Source organism: Cavia porcellus, unplaced genomic scaffold, assembly GCF_034190915.1.
Source record: "Cavia porcellus strain 051 isolate PalLab524CR breed Dunkin Hartley unplaced genomic scaffold, mCavPor4.1 scaffold_19, whole genome shotgun sequence".
NCBI classification, from domain to species: domain Eukaryota; kingdom Metazoa; phylum Chordata; class Mammalia; order Rodentia; family Caviidae; genus Cavia; species Cavia porcellus.
The window spans coordinates 65,987,906-66,003,672 of record NW_026947502.1 but is presented as its reverse complement, the minus strand read 5'-3'; the positions used below and the strand labels follow the sequence as shown (position 1 = coordinate 66,003,672).

Below are 15,767 nucleotides of genomic sequence, written 5' to 3'. Positions count from 1 at the left end.
GTTGAAAGCTCAAGGTATTTTCCAGGCCTCTCTGCCTTGATAGGATTTGACCTCCAAACGTTTTAGGCACAATTTTGTTAACTTGAAAAAGACGGGTCATGGTCCCTATTCTTAAAACCTACCTTTCTAGTTCTTGGTCATTTCAGAGTTAGGCAACTAAAGTTCTAGGAAGAATTTCTATACCCTGGGGAGATACTCCAAAGTCTCCAGTATGTCTCCACCTGCACTATCACAGTTCTAGTACCATTTCAGTAGCATCTAATGTCTGACAAGCTTTGGGTAGTATCATCCAGTAAATATGCAGCCAAATTTAGTCTTCAGCCAAATTCATGGACATCTGGCCTCTAACTTTCTCTTCAGTATACTATATTTTTTGTATATTGCATTACTTTTCTGATTTTTAAGGTATTTACAAAGTAAATGGACCTCATCAGAAAATCACCTGGTGAAAGACTACCTAATTTTTTTTTTTTTATCTTTTTTCTTTTTTATCGGTACCAGGAATCGAACTCACGACTGCCTGTTTGCAAGGCAGGCGCTTATGCCGCTGAGCTAAATCCCCAGCCCCAAACTACCTAATTTTTAAACCCACAGAGATCTTTCAATTTAAAGAAACCTTTCATTTCTGAATAAACTATACATCTAAAAATCTCTTAGCTTTTACAGTTAAAATAAGAAAACACAAATTTGAATTGTGAGTTTCATGCTTTGTAAATATGCCTGTATATACACATTTCAAAGTGTTTTCAATACATTTATCCTCAAACCAAACTCAAGAAGTGGGTCTAAGTATTACTAGCCCTCTCTTTTATTGTCTCTTTGAGACAGTTTCGCAGTGCAGTTCAGGCTGGCCTTGAACTCACAGCGATCCTCCTGCCTCAGCCTCCCAAGTGCTGGGATTATAGATATGCGCCACTACACATGGCTTAACTGGTTTTCTTTTTTCTTTTTAAAATCAGTTTTATTGAAATGGGTATTAGTTTAGGATATTAATGTACTTGCCTGCAACAGCCTTTTAACTAATTCATTTATAGTTCAAGGGGACCACAAGTAACCCTATACTTCCATCATAAAAAAGAAACAGAAGATAAGCAAGGAGGACATGATCCCTCTCCTGTCCCCTTGTAAGAAAGAGGATAACAGATATTCTTTATTTCAACCCTGTACTGGTAAGGACACTGGTGCACATAGACTGTACAGTAATAGAAGAAAAAGAATTTTAAGAAAAAAGACAGGAATTTGAGGAATGCTTTACCTGTAAAGTTCAGAGTTTTACTTGCTACATGGAGAGTAGTCTAGCCATCTGATATATTTTATGTGAAAAGACAATTAGGAAGCATGACATTTTCCCCTCAAAGAAAGTGGTTTCTTCCATTTTGAAGTTATTTCTGCTAGTAAATGGTTAAAATATGGAATAGGGTTGGGTTTTAAGGGTAGAGAAGGTAAGGGTTATTTACAGTTATTTAATTCTAATTCAGGTTACAAGAAATTACAAAGATTTGAGGAAAACAGTTATAATTAATGCTCCCATCTCACCTGGTGGGAAGCTGAGCATCATGATAAAAATCTAAGGGCAGAAAGTATGAAAGAACTCCAATAATTACCATGTTCAACCATTACCATTATTGTCCTGTAACAGTTTAAAATGCAGATTAAACTATTACCTCTGATGAAGTAAAAATGTTAGGAGCAGTCCATTGCATAAATTTTATAAGGTAAACAATATAAGAGGACTGGATATCGTGATAGGAAAAACAGGAGCAGACTCAAGAGTTAGGCAAGACTAGGGAGGAAGTTCCAAGGGAGAGCTGATTATAAACTTTGCTTTATAGTTTTAAAAAGCATCTGACCTCACCAACCCTATTTCTTTATAGCTGTATAATATTTTGTTTTTTTTTTGAAATACCAGTGTAGGAAATTTTTATATTAATTTATATGGATCTCCTACAGAATACTTCACTGTGACAAAAAGCCTTTACCTGCACTAAAAGTCCTTTATTATATGTCTAATAACCCCCCCAAAATCTGTGGTAGAATTGTTAATAAACATGGTTTTGCAAAAAGTATACAAGATTGAGCCATAACTGGGAATGCATAAATTGTTACTAGCCTATAATCTGTGTAACTACTGCTAGAATTTAGATGTAGATGTGCCTTCCAAAGCCTCATGGGATCACAGGTGGGGTCTGGTTAAGAGAAGCAAATTAAATGGGGCGTGGCCTGGGAGGGATCACCCTTCCCCACCCCTCCCTTTTTTTCTTTCTGCTTCCGGGCTGAAGCGCCATAAGCAACTTTTCTTCTGCAGTGTTCCTCTGCCACAGAGTCAACCCAACTACAGACTGAAATCTCTACAAACTGAACCAAAATAAACCATAAATCGTGGGTGTTAATTACTGTGTCCCATTGACAAGAAAGTAACTAAGGTAATTACTTACAATTTTGTGGTTGATTCAAAAGACTGTGTTTTCATAAACAATCAAATGGAACTACCAACCATACAAAAATTTTAAAATGAAATATTTTTTAAAAACCCTAAGCATTAAAGAACAGATTAAACCACTGTGGGATCTTCCAAGAAAAATGTTCCTTCTCTTTAGGGATGTCTATCCAACCTAAAGACATACAAAAACAACTGCCAGGCTACCAAATGCACAGATCCCTATCTTACCAAACTCATTTATAGCTGCCCTTTATCTTTATTTGTTACAGATGCTCAAATTTTATAATCAAGATTGTTGGTGATGAACAATACATATTAGGTTCTTTCTCTTGGTTTGGCGAGGTCAGGATAATTTAAAAAACCAGGTGTGTGTCACTGTGCCCAGTTCTCAGAACAAATTTTAACATCTTATTTCTAGAAATTGTAATAGTTATTTAAAAGGTTTTCTATATTGCTGAAACATTTTCTTATATTTTTAAATTATTCCACATCTTATTAAGCACTTGATCTTATATTTTTAAATTATTCCACATCTTATTAAGCACTTGATCTTATTAACAACAGCTTTACTCATCACATTATTAATTTGCCAGAAATATAATCTTCAGTCTTGGATATGAGAAGTTCAAAATGAAGTCTGGTACTGTGATACACACACATACACACATACACACACACATGCATGCACGCAAGCACACACACACAGAGAAATAAAGCACAATCTCTTTCATTGCAGTATAATTTAAAACACTTTTATACACTTTTAAAGTCCTAATAATGAAGGGAAATTTCAAAATACATGATCCCCATTACCCAAAAACAAACAACAACAACAAAACACATATACCATACTTTGTTATAAGCTGCCATTTAAATTGAATGGAAAAGATCTGGCAAGTCAAGTCATATATTGGTGCTTTGAGGAAACAAAACTAAACTTACCCACCGCTGTTATAACAAGGCCTGCTTCTCCACAGGAGTACCATATATGATGCTTTGTTTCTTCCCAATATTATTTTCATTCACCTTACACTTGCTAAGAAACCTCATTTGATACTTTCCTCAACTCTATCTCCTACTACATTCTAGGAATGGATCCGAGACTTCTTTATATCTAATGATTTTACTCCATTGCTAAATCACTTCTATTACTGATCTTCCAAAATATTAAGCTTTGAATTTTGCTTCCAGTGAAAAAAACTTGCCATTCTTCACTAACTTATTTCTATAACAAAGATACTGGAAAATTTTTTTCTCATGGTATACTGCTCTCAATCTTCCAACAGTCATTTCTTGCCTCATTTACTCAGTACTTCCAAAAGCATATCATCTAGAAATGGAAAGGCATATATCTGCAATGTTTACTAAAAGGTTAAAATCTATTAATCTTTTAGGCCAGGTGTGGTTGGCAAATGCATATCATCCCAGCACTTAGGAATCTGAGAAAGGAGGAGGCTGTGAGTTCGAGGCCAGTCTGGGCTACATTGTGAGTACTAGGCCAGTTTGAACGGCATAGTTAGACCATGTCTAAAAACAAACAAACAAACAAACAAAAACTATCAACCTTACACTGTGGCATACCAACCTATAATCATAGGTAACCCCAACATTTGCTTGCTCCAGTTACTACCACAGGAATTATACCCTAACTTCAAGTTAAGTATAAAGGCAAGACCCTTAGCTTCTCTATTAATCAGGTGTTCAAAACTTATTGACAGGTCAAGTCATGAGAAGGGAGAAAAAGGCACTGCAAAGCTGGTAGAGGAATAGGCACAACCTGTAAATTACAATATCCCAGACACATGCCCAGAAGTTCCCAAAGCCCTGCACATGGACTTCGGGAACTCAAACAGGCTTTAAATAGGATGGCTAGACGAGCCAGTTTTTCCCTCACTCTTCATTTTACTCTCTCAAATAAACTTTGTCACTTTGTTTTTTGCTATTTTTGTTTAAATCTTTATTTAAGATGAGAAGAACTTAGAATCTAACTCCAGAGGAAAAAGCAAGCAACCCCAGAACCCTGTAATGCTTAGTTCGTGAGCCACTTCTAGAAGCAGGTTACTCAGTAACAGTAACAAAAAGGAAGAGATGGTGATGTTGAAAACATCTGTTTATTTTAGTCAGAGAGGGACTATATTTAGGCAGAGAAGAGGGAAATTATAGAAAGTGAGTAATCATTACATCAAAATTCGTAAAACATTAGAGGGCCTAATGTTTGAAATCTGTGACAGAGAAAAGAAAATGACCCCATATGAAAGAGAGATTATCTCTGAGACAGAAGAGAAGTTAACAAAAATACAGGCAACTGTTGACTTAATACAGGAAACCAAAGGATCTTATGAGAGACCTGGTCTCAGCAGAATGGGAGTAAAGTCTTTAGGTAAGGATAAAGGTTATTAAGAGTAAATGGGATAGTACAGCTAAGTTAAATACAAATTAATACGCAATCGGAATAGGCTCTTGAGGGAGTCAGTATACAAGATGAGAACACATTAAAACTGTTGCTAGAGGAGCAACTGAAGAAGGCAAGACCGCGAGACTAAAATCCAAGTGGCCATAATTATACATTTTGCAAAGGGATAAAAAGAAGCTTAAAGTTATACTGTTATACTATACCTTTTCCTGTAGAATAGAACATTATCTCTGTAGGGAATGGCCCTCCTCCTCCATCAAGACTAAACTACTAAGACTAAAACGAAAGACAAGGCTAAGACCATACAGATTATCAAACCAAGTTAATGATGTCCTTCATATACCCTTGCTAAATACTGGATCAATATTAGCTAAGCAGCTATACTTGTAATCTTAATGGTTGATTATAGCTTGATCCACATCGTATCTACATCATGATTTCATCCTGTAAAATATTCTTGAATAGATGGTCTCAGCAGCAACCCATGCAGGACCCCTCCTGTCTCTCAGGAGCTATTCCAATTTCCCAGCTCCCAATTATGTGTGTTGCATTCCTTTGAGCACACACAATCTCCTCTTCAATGCATCCTCTCTCTCAATCTTTCCTACTATTAATCCCCATTGTTCCTTGGAATTCATTCTTGGATTTCAAAAAACACAGATTCAACACATCAGGTTGGGTGTTCTATCTCTTTTACATCAGTACCACTGGATTTTCAGAACACATATGATCACACACAGAAGAAAAGCAGCATCACTTATGTACTAGTAGACATATACAAATTTCACAACAGAGTATAACCACAAGATGTCTGGCAAGTAGGAAAATGAGGTAGAGTATATGTTTGCTGAAAGTAATAATTTTGTAAAAATTAGCTTCTGGTATGGCGAAATGTTAAATCTGATGGACAGATACAAAAGAGTTCATTATACTATTGTCTGTACATTTGTGTGCCTGTGAGAATGTTTATAATAAGAAGTAGCTTTAAAAATTATCTAGTGTCCACACCATCTCAGAAAGGCAATTAGACACAGATAAATACACACTAAAGTACTATAAAATTCATTGGAAAAGAAATTAAATAATTCTATGTGATCAGGATATGTAGGACTTTTTACCAGGTTTTTCCTAGAGAGTGAGAAACACAAGCTAGAATTACAATTAGGCTAAGTGTTTTAGGAGTAAAACAAAGTCAGAAGATGAAAGCCATGAAGAAAAGCATTTCTACTAAGCATGTACCCAAAGTTTTCAAACACTTACTTCATCTCCAGAACTTCCTCTAAGTGTTTCCTTCTCTCTGCCCGAAGATTGGTCAAATGAGTTTCCTTTTCTGCCAGAGACTGCTGGGTAGAAGACAGCTTAGCTTTCATAGACTCTAATTCTTGTCTTACTTTTTCCATGGCAATCAACAGCTCTTCCACCTATGATGAGTATGGTAAGGAGAAAAAGAAAACATTCTGATCAATTAATGTCAGATGAAGTAGGTCATGGGCACCTCCTGGGCACTGAAACATCCAGGACACTAAATAACAACACACAGAAGTCTGTATATTTTTCCTGGATCAGGTGTATACATAAAGAAGATACAATAGATAAAGATATCCCAACATAATTCTTTTTCAGTTTATGACAGAAAGAAATATATATACATATATGTGTGTTAGTTTTTTAGTAAGGGCATATAAGCTAGTTTAAGAAATTACACTCTACCATACATAACCTAGTTTATAGATTTTTGCTTGGAAATGGTGTAGAAATTTCCATGCTTATCACATAACAAATATGATAAAAATAAAGTAACTGTAAGAATTTTAGGAAATAAAGGGCATAAATGACTAATAGATTCAACAGGTATTTTTTTAAAGATAGGCAGGAAAAAACAAAAACAAAAATGTATAATCAGATAGCTAGAAAGGAGACAGAATGCTATAGAAAGATCTGAAAAATACCCCTTATATAAATAGACCTGAAAACAAAAACAAAAATTTACTCAAGGTAAAAATAATGACAATGTTAAAACACAAGAAAGAAACTAAGGTTGCAACAAAGCATGTAGTTTATCTGTAATTTCTATTTACATTTTGTTTACCAAAAATTATTACCAAAATTATTTAAACAAACAATGCTTGTTTTAATTCAGAAGCAAAGACTATGTAATCACCATGTAATCACTAAAATGTAACTTTAGCCTGGTAAACATAGCCAACTGTACCAAACACAAGACTTTTGATCAGGAAGCTGCTTGCCAAGAAATAATCTCAGTGATAACAAATCTATTCAGATGTAGAGATGAGACAGGCAAAGACAGGGCAACTGTTACACACTGTAAGTCAATTTGTGTGATATTCTGGCTACAGAAGGGTAGCAGGACATGCCAGAGTTGTTCACAGATTCACAGAAATCAGAGACTCATGTCCATGTGTCATGTTGTGTGGTATCAGCTGCTACACTAGCAGATACACAGGACACATTTAGTTTCTTGACACTTGCTTACTTTATCCTTATAGATAAAATTACAGTCCAAGTTTCCAAATGAACTATTGTTATGCAGATCTCCTCAAACAAGTATTAACATCTGCAAGTTTTGTAAGAATATAATAATTGTCTGCCATTCTGAGAACTTTTTATGATTCCATTTTATCAACTTCATTCATGCAACATCTGGTCTAAAATTGGGTACAAACACTACAAAGAAGTTCTTATGATAACATAAACTCAGTAGTGAAAAAGGCACCCTGAAACATGAAACAAATGCTGAACATGTTGGTGTACACCAGTAATCATAGCACTTGGGAGACCGAGGCAGGAGGATCACCATGAGTTCAGGTCAGCCTGAGGTATGTAGTGGGGTCAAGGCCAGCCTGAACTGCATAGTGAAACAGGAAAGGGGAGGGGAGGGGAGGGGAGGGGAGGGGAGGAAAGGAAAGGAAGGAAAGGAAAGGAAAAGCAAAGCAAAGCAAGGACAAGATAAGACAAGACACAAAAAAAGTGAAACACAAGATATGTCCATTCTTTATAGAAATTAAATCATCATTAAAAGTTTCCCTACTATTTATCTTTTATCACTCCTTGCAACAAATTTGGTATACATTTTTTATACAACTTGGACATGCAGCTGCTAGCACTTTACACATACACAAGGAAGCATGTACTGATTCTTCCTTTTTTCTCTCCAAAAGGAAGCCAACTCTATATATTTTCCACACATCTGAATTTCTGTTAAATGCCATTGAAATACAACACATATAAAAAGGAAAACTCAAACAATAAATGCACAGCTTGAAGAATCATCTCCATGTAACAAACATCTGTATAATGAGCATACAGATCAATAAACAACATTACTAGAACTGCAGAAACTGTCTCATATCCATTTTCTAGATAAAGAGTAACCATTACTGTCTTTTCCCACACCCTAGTGTTTACTCATTTAATTTTGTACAAATGGAATGATGATGCACATAATTTTACAGATTTTTCACTCAGCATTGCATCTGTGAAATTTGTCCATGCTGTTGACTAAAATTACAATTCAGTAACTCTCAAAACTGCGACTAGGGCCGGATATTGATATAGCTCAGTGGCATAGTACCTGCCTGGCAAGTGCGAGGTCCTGAGTTTGATTCCCAATACCAAAGAAAACAAAAACACAACAAAACAAAAACTATGATATTCTGTGTGAAAATATATAAATTTATTTAAGATACTTTAAAGAAAGGGAAGTTTTTAAACTTAATAAAGTTAAATTTTTTTTTATGTTTTAATATATTCACAGCATTCTGTGTACTGAATAAGATTATGTCTACCTCAATATTATGAGGTATCCTTTCTCATAAATCTTTGGTTTAATGTTTAGATATACAATGTATATGCAACTGATTTGTTTACATTGCAATGGTCATCATAATTTATTTTTATCAATATGGATTATCAACAGACTCAGGATCATAAAAAGTAATGAGGACTTTAACAGTCATGGTCTGAAGGAACACTACACTTTAAAAGATCAGACACTGTTGAAAGACTACTTACAAAATGTAAAAAGATTCAACAATGCTTTGTGCAGCATATAAGCAGATTTAAATGAGCAATGTGAAATGTTACAGGCACAGGATATACCACATGTACCTATTATCAAATTAACATAAAACACACATCTGTATAATGGTAGCCTCCCATTATCTACAGTTCTGCTTTTCTGTACGTCAGTTGCCTATAGTCTAACAATATTAAATGGAGATTTCTAGGAACAAGCTGTTCATTAAGTTTTAAATTGTGTGCCATTTTGAGTAATATGATGAACTCTTACGGACATCTCCTCTACTCTGCCAGGATATGAATAGTGCTTTTGTCCCAAGTACCCACATTACATATGTTACCTGCTTTGATAGTTATTTAGTGGCCACTTCAGTTTTAAGATTCCCTGTCTTGGTACTGTGGTGCTAATATTCAAGTAGTACTTATTTTATTAATAGTTCAAAGCACAAATTGATACTAACAATTCAGGTATGTCAAAGAGATGCAATAATGTACTTACTTTAAAAGAAAAGATGGGAAGTACATTAAGATATTTTGAGGGTAGGAGGACAGACCATATTCACTTTTATTACAGTACAGTACCAAAACTTCTCTAGTTTATATTAGTTATTAATTTCTTATGGTGCCTAATTTACATATTACATTGTCTATAGGTATGCATGTACAAAAAACCCCAGTACATTATGGTTGTAAGCATCCACTGGTGGAGAGTCCTTTAATGTATTTCCCACATATAAAGAAGCGTTACAGTACTCATCAGCTGTGAGCATTATAAATACACTTATTCAACTGTTACTGCTCTAAATCTGCTCTGAAAGATGATCAGCATTCTTAATATATATTATTACTTTTACATTTTTTAAAACTTCTTATATACAGTAAAACCTTGAGTTGCAATTAATTGTTATGTGTTTTGTAAAACAAGCAAACATTATGATTATGATTATGATTATGATTAGTGTGTGTGTAGTGCTGGGGAACAAACCCAGGGCTTTGTGCATATAAACTTAAAGTTCTATGTTAGTATACTTTTCCAAAAGATGGCTTAATTTTCTCAATGGAGTGACATATTCACAAGATATATCCAAATAAATTTCAAAGCACTTTAGTATTCAAGGCAAGAGCAGGCTACAAACAAGGATTTCCAACTAATCACATGATTTGCTCTCTGGCTCTAAGCTAGAAAACCAGTTTATTTTCTGCTTCTTTTCTGCAACTGAGGAGGACAAATCAGCTAGCACCATTTGGACATCTATTTCATCACATGCCTACCACACAGCAGTTGTTAATTAACACTGAGTACCATCACTAAGAAAGAAGGCAATGAAAGTTACGTAGAAGAAGAAATAAATTTTAAACTAAAAAACAAAGAGAAATTCCTTGTAATTTAAAAATATGCTCCAAGTCACACCATAATTTTTAAAAGTAAAAATTGTAAGACGGGGGGAAAAATAGCAGCCCTGGCTAGACCTGAGAATCAGGAATGTAACTTAACTGCCTCCATGAACATATTAAAGACAAAGCTCAGGCTTGGCAATACACAGTGCCAGCAGGACCAGATGGTTTGCTTAAATCACAAGCTAATAAACTTTTATTCAGAGTAAGAAGGAAACAAATTATGACTCTACTGGAGACCTACCTTCCTTAAGAAAGCACAGCGGAGGGGTGCTTCAGGTGCTGGCAAAGCCTGCACCTTCAATTTCTCACAACATTCTGTTTCATAATAGAGAACAATATACATAGTGTCTTCCAAGATACTTATGGATAATTTTTTGAAAAGGTAAGAATTTTAAATCCCCGAAGGAAATAGATAATTACAAGAAAAAACAAATAGTACCAAAACCAAGATTATCTCCAGGTTAACCAGTAACCATGTAAGCCAGCTATTCACTTGAGAAGTCCTCTAGTTTTTTTGACTTGAACAAAATTTTAGATTACAATCTACCTTGTTTTGTATCCCCTCCAAAAGCACTATAGAACAAACTCTAAAGTATTAGTCTCTCTAACTTCTTTCAGTGTCTCATAATCATTGATAATGAAAATCTGAATTTACATTTTTTAGAAAATCTACAAATTTTGGAAAATTTTTTTTCCAAAACTGATGTTCTTCATTTACTGACCCACTTGTTTAACAACTATTTAGACTTATAACCAAGGTGTTCAAATTGGACTTATGACCCATCTTTTTTTAATATAGTTCTGTATATCTATAGAATTTCACTTTTTTTTCGTAGAGTTGACCTTATTTATACAGTACTGCAATTTTTGCTGACTACAATACAGTACTATAGCTTTATACTGTCATGTATTACAGTACTGCATGTCAAAGTTATGCAAATAAGAGCAAAATCATCAAGTTGGAGTTTCTTTTGACCATTTCTTTGTTCTGAATACTATAATGTATGTACTATATATTATTCCTCATTTGGTGACAAACTCAATTAATAACCCAAGCATAGGAACAAAACTCAGTTTTTAAACAAACAAAAAAAATGTCTGTATTTTTCTTCTGCTAATGCATGGTAATTCTTTGAAAAGACATACACCAAAAGTACAATATCTAATGGACATGAAATAATTATACATTTGGCAGTAGCAATAATAGCACATTATCTGACTACTTTGAAGTTCACTGTTCTATGTACTTTATATATATTGTTTCATTAAAAACTCATAATGAAGCCAGGCATGGTGGGAGGATCATTGCAAGTTCAAGATGAGCCTGGGCTACAAAGTGAGCTCGAGGCCAGCCTGAACTGCATAGTGAGACCCCATCTCAAAAAAAACAACTCACAATGATCTCATGACATGGTAGCAGGAATTATTATTACTTATTCATGGAATGAGAAACAAGTTCAGAACATATAGTACTTTATCCAAGGTAATATAGCCAAACAATAAATAGCTATGAGTCCAACTGTGGGAGCTGACTTTTTACATTCATAATTAATACTTTTTTCCTACAATGCATTAATGTTCACTGAATTATTCTGAAAACACTTTACGCAATTGTATCTAATGAGTTACTCTGGGAAGTATTCCCATGCACACTCTTACATCTTTCCATACTTCCTTTCTTTCCCTTTTCTCTTTCTTAAACCTTTAATATTTAACTACAATCATGTGCTATATAATATGTGCTATTTACTGAGGGTAACAAAAAAACAAAACAGACATGTGCTTCTAGCTCTCTTAAGCTTAAAATCTATACTGTCTCCACTTAGAATAGTACTAGCTAAGAAAATGTATCACTATGTAAGTACACAGGGCATAGGGTACTATGAAAAGATGAAACATGAGTCTCTTGTCCACGTCCTAGAACCTAGGAAAAGTTTCTATTCCTGCTCAATGTAATACTAGAAACATCAGCCAGAGCAGTACCACAAGAGAAAGAAAAAAAGGAATATGTGTAAGAAAAGAATAAATTATCATTACTTGCATATGACATGACACAAAAAACACAAAAACTTCCACTTCTAGAAGCAATAGTGAAATTCAGCAATGTAGCAGATACAAAATCAGTACACAGAAATCAATAGTGTTAACCTGGTGTACTGGTAAATGTATGAAATCCCAGCACTTGGGAAGCTGAGGCAAAAGGATCATAACAAATTCAAGACCAACACAAACTATAGTCAATTCAAGGCCAGCTTACACAACATGGGGAGACACTGTCTTCAAAAAATATAGAAAAAATCAAAATGTAATAATGACAGATAGCTTTCCTATACACCAACAATGAACCCACCAAGAAACACATCAAGAAAATATGATTCTGAATACCATTAAGAAAAATTAAATACCATGTTTGCCCAAAGTAAGACATAGCTGGAAAATAATGAGCTTGAAAACTAAACATCAAAAATGTCAGCCCAATCGGCCTATCTTTGTCTTATCTGCCTTAGAGTTGCTGTTGAACAAGAAAATAGTGATGGTAGAACCCAATAAAAAATGGGCAACTAAAATGAACAGGTTATTTCTCAGAAGAAAAGTACAAAAGGCCAATAAATAAATGAAAAAATGATCCACATCACTAGCGATTAGTGCAATGCAAAGTAACACAATGCTGAGATTTCATCTTGCTCAGAAAAGAATGGTGATCATCAAGAAATCAAACGACAAATGCTGGTGAAGCCGTGGTGCTAAAATAAGCCTTGGCCATTTTTGGTGAGAGTGTAAGCCAGGACAATCATTATGAAAATCAGTATGGAAATTCCTCAAGAAACTAAAAACAGAAATTCCACATGATCTAGCTATTTCCCTACTAGATATCTTCCTGAAGGAGTTAAAGATATATTACAGTGATATACACTCCATCAGAGTTTATAACTACATAATTCATAACAGGTAAATCTTAGAAGCAGCTTGTGTATCTATTAACAGACAAATCAACAAAGAAAATGTGATATTTGTAGATAATGGAATATTGCTCACTGTAAAAATGATCAATTTGGGTATTTTATGAAGACGGATTTACTATGAAAACATGTTAACTAAAGTAAATCAGACACAGAAATCTCAAAAATAAATAGAGGCTAATATTAAAGAGAAAAGTCTTATGCCAAATGTTGCCTAATTTGTCTCCTTCAGATAATCAGATTGAGACTTCTGATCCCTACCTAGGTTCCTGATCCCTCCTTATTCAAAGCAGCCATAAGGTGGACCTTCAGCCCCTCTGCATCCCTTAAAAAAGTTTTGAGGGAGAGGTGAGTAAGAATAACTAAATACAGAAAGGTAGCAAGGAGACAAAGGAAATCATTTAAAACTGGTACTTCTACAATAAAAACTTCAGAACACAAACATCCATATCTATAGTCTCTGGGCTTATTTAGTCTTCTTTTCTTCCAGTCCCATCACATATAAAAATCCCTGAAAGATAAGGTAAATTTATAAATTATCTTAGAAACCTGATACTAAAAGACAAAGTAGATTGGGTCCCTGCCTTTCTCTATACAATGAGCTAATTATATCTACTATGAAATGAATTATTATCTTTATTCCTGTTGGTAGGCTACTGTTTTTTTCATCCTAAAGAGAAAAAAAATTTCCAAACATGATAACTGGAGGGTAACAATGGTTAATATATTGGGTACTGTTATCTTTAAGTTAGTTACTCAGAGTATATCTGCATTTAACTGTTCAAATAATATTAACACAAACCATTATTTTCAATGAATCAAGAAATTAGAAGCATAATTATCTTAACTATTATGTTTACACACATACATGTTATTTCTTAGCTTCCTACACTAGGAAGACAATATGGTGTTTATACATGTGTATACATGTGTATAAACACCATATTGGCTTATTTTATTTATAGGTATGGTCTCTACTTGCATACACTTACCCATAAATAAAGATTATCCTTCTTTATGGCTATATTCCATTGTATAAAAGTATCATATCTTTTTTTATCCATTCCTCTGTCAATGGGCATTTAGGTTGTTTCCAAGATATAGCTATTACAAATTGTGCTGCTATAAACATGGGTACATATATCAAATGGTATGTTTTTAAAATTTCTGGGAAGACACCCAAAATGGGAATAGCTGCATCAAACAGGACCTTCAATACTAGTTTTTGAGGAATCTCCACAATGACTGCACCAGCCTTCACCATCACCAACAGTGGAGAAGGGTTCCTTTTTCCCCACAGCCCCTTCAACATTTGTTATTGGTTGATTTCTTAACAGTAGCCATTCTTCCTGGGGTGAGGTGGAATCTCAGTGTTGTTTTAATTTGCATCTCTCAAATGACCAGTGATGTTGAACATTTTTCACACTTTTATTTGCTGTTTGTATTTCTTCATTAAAGAAGTGTGTATTTACCTCAGATGCCCATTTTTGGATTGGGTCTTTGATTTTGGGACTTTTTTTTTAAGTTCTTTATATATTTTCCCACCTTGTGGGTTGTCTCTTCACTCTATTGGTAGTTTCTTTTGGTGTGCAAAAGTTTTTTTTGGGTGGGGGGAGTACTGGAGATTGAACTCATGACCTCATGCTTGCCAGGGAGACACTTGTGCCACTGAGCTAAATCCCTGGCCCCAAAAGCTTTTCAATAAGATGAGATCCCAGTTGTTGACGCTTTTTGGTAGTTGCTGTGCAATCCTGGTTTTGCTCATAAAGTCTTTGCATACACCAGTGTCTTCAAGACTTTTATCTACTCGGGCTGGGGATTTAGCTCAGTGGCATAAGCACCTGCCTTGCAAGCAGGCAGTCGTGAGTTTGATCCCTGGTACCGATAAAAAGGAAAAAGACAAAAAAAAAAAAAAAATGAGTTTTATCTACTCTATTTTCCAGCAAATTTAATGTTTCTGTTTTGAGATATTTGACTCATTTCAATTTTAGCTTAGTGTGTGGTGAAAGATATGGGTCCAGTTTTAATCTTCAGCACATGTACAGCCAGTTTTTCCAGCACCATTTATTACAGATGCTTTCTTCCAGTGAATGTGTCTGGCACCTTTGTCAAATCTAAGGTGGCTTAGTGTGTCTAGCGTTATTTCGGTATCTTCTAATCTGTCCCACTGATCTTTGAGTCTGCTTTTTATTTTTTGCCAGTACCATGCTGTTTTTATCATAGTAGCTTTGTAATATAATTTCAAGCCAGGGATTGTGATGCTTCCTGTGTCCTGTTTGTTTCCCAGGATTGCCTTTGCTATTCCAGGTCTCTTCTGGTTCCAGATGAATTTTAGGATTATTTTCTATAATTCTGTGAAACATGCTACTGGAATTTTCATTGGGATTGCATTGAATCTGTATAACAGTTTTGGATGTATGGCCATTTTTACTATATTGGTTCTTCACACCCAAGAGCAAGGGATGTCTTTCCATTTTCTAATATCCTCTTCTACTTTTTCAGAGAACTGTAGTTTTCA

General features: G+C 34.7%; 1 protein-coding gene across 11 annotated transcripts in view; it reads right to left on the bottom strand.

Moving 5' to 3' along the window:
• Erc1 (ELKS/RAB6-interacting/CAST family member 1) overlaps nt 1–15,767 on the bottom strand; it is a 521,572-nt gene that overhangs the window by 177,810 nt on the left and 327,995 nt on the right. For all 11 annotated transcript variants that reach the window (XM_063231309.1, XM_063231311.1, XM_003463708.4 and 8 more), the window contains one exon: nt 6,114–6,274. In XM_063231309.1, the coding sequence (XP_063087379.1) occupies nt 6,114–6,274 (161 nt within the window). The remainder of the gene's footprint in view (nt 1–6,113; nt 6,275–15,767) is intronic.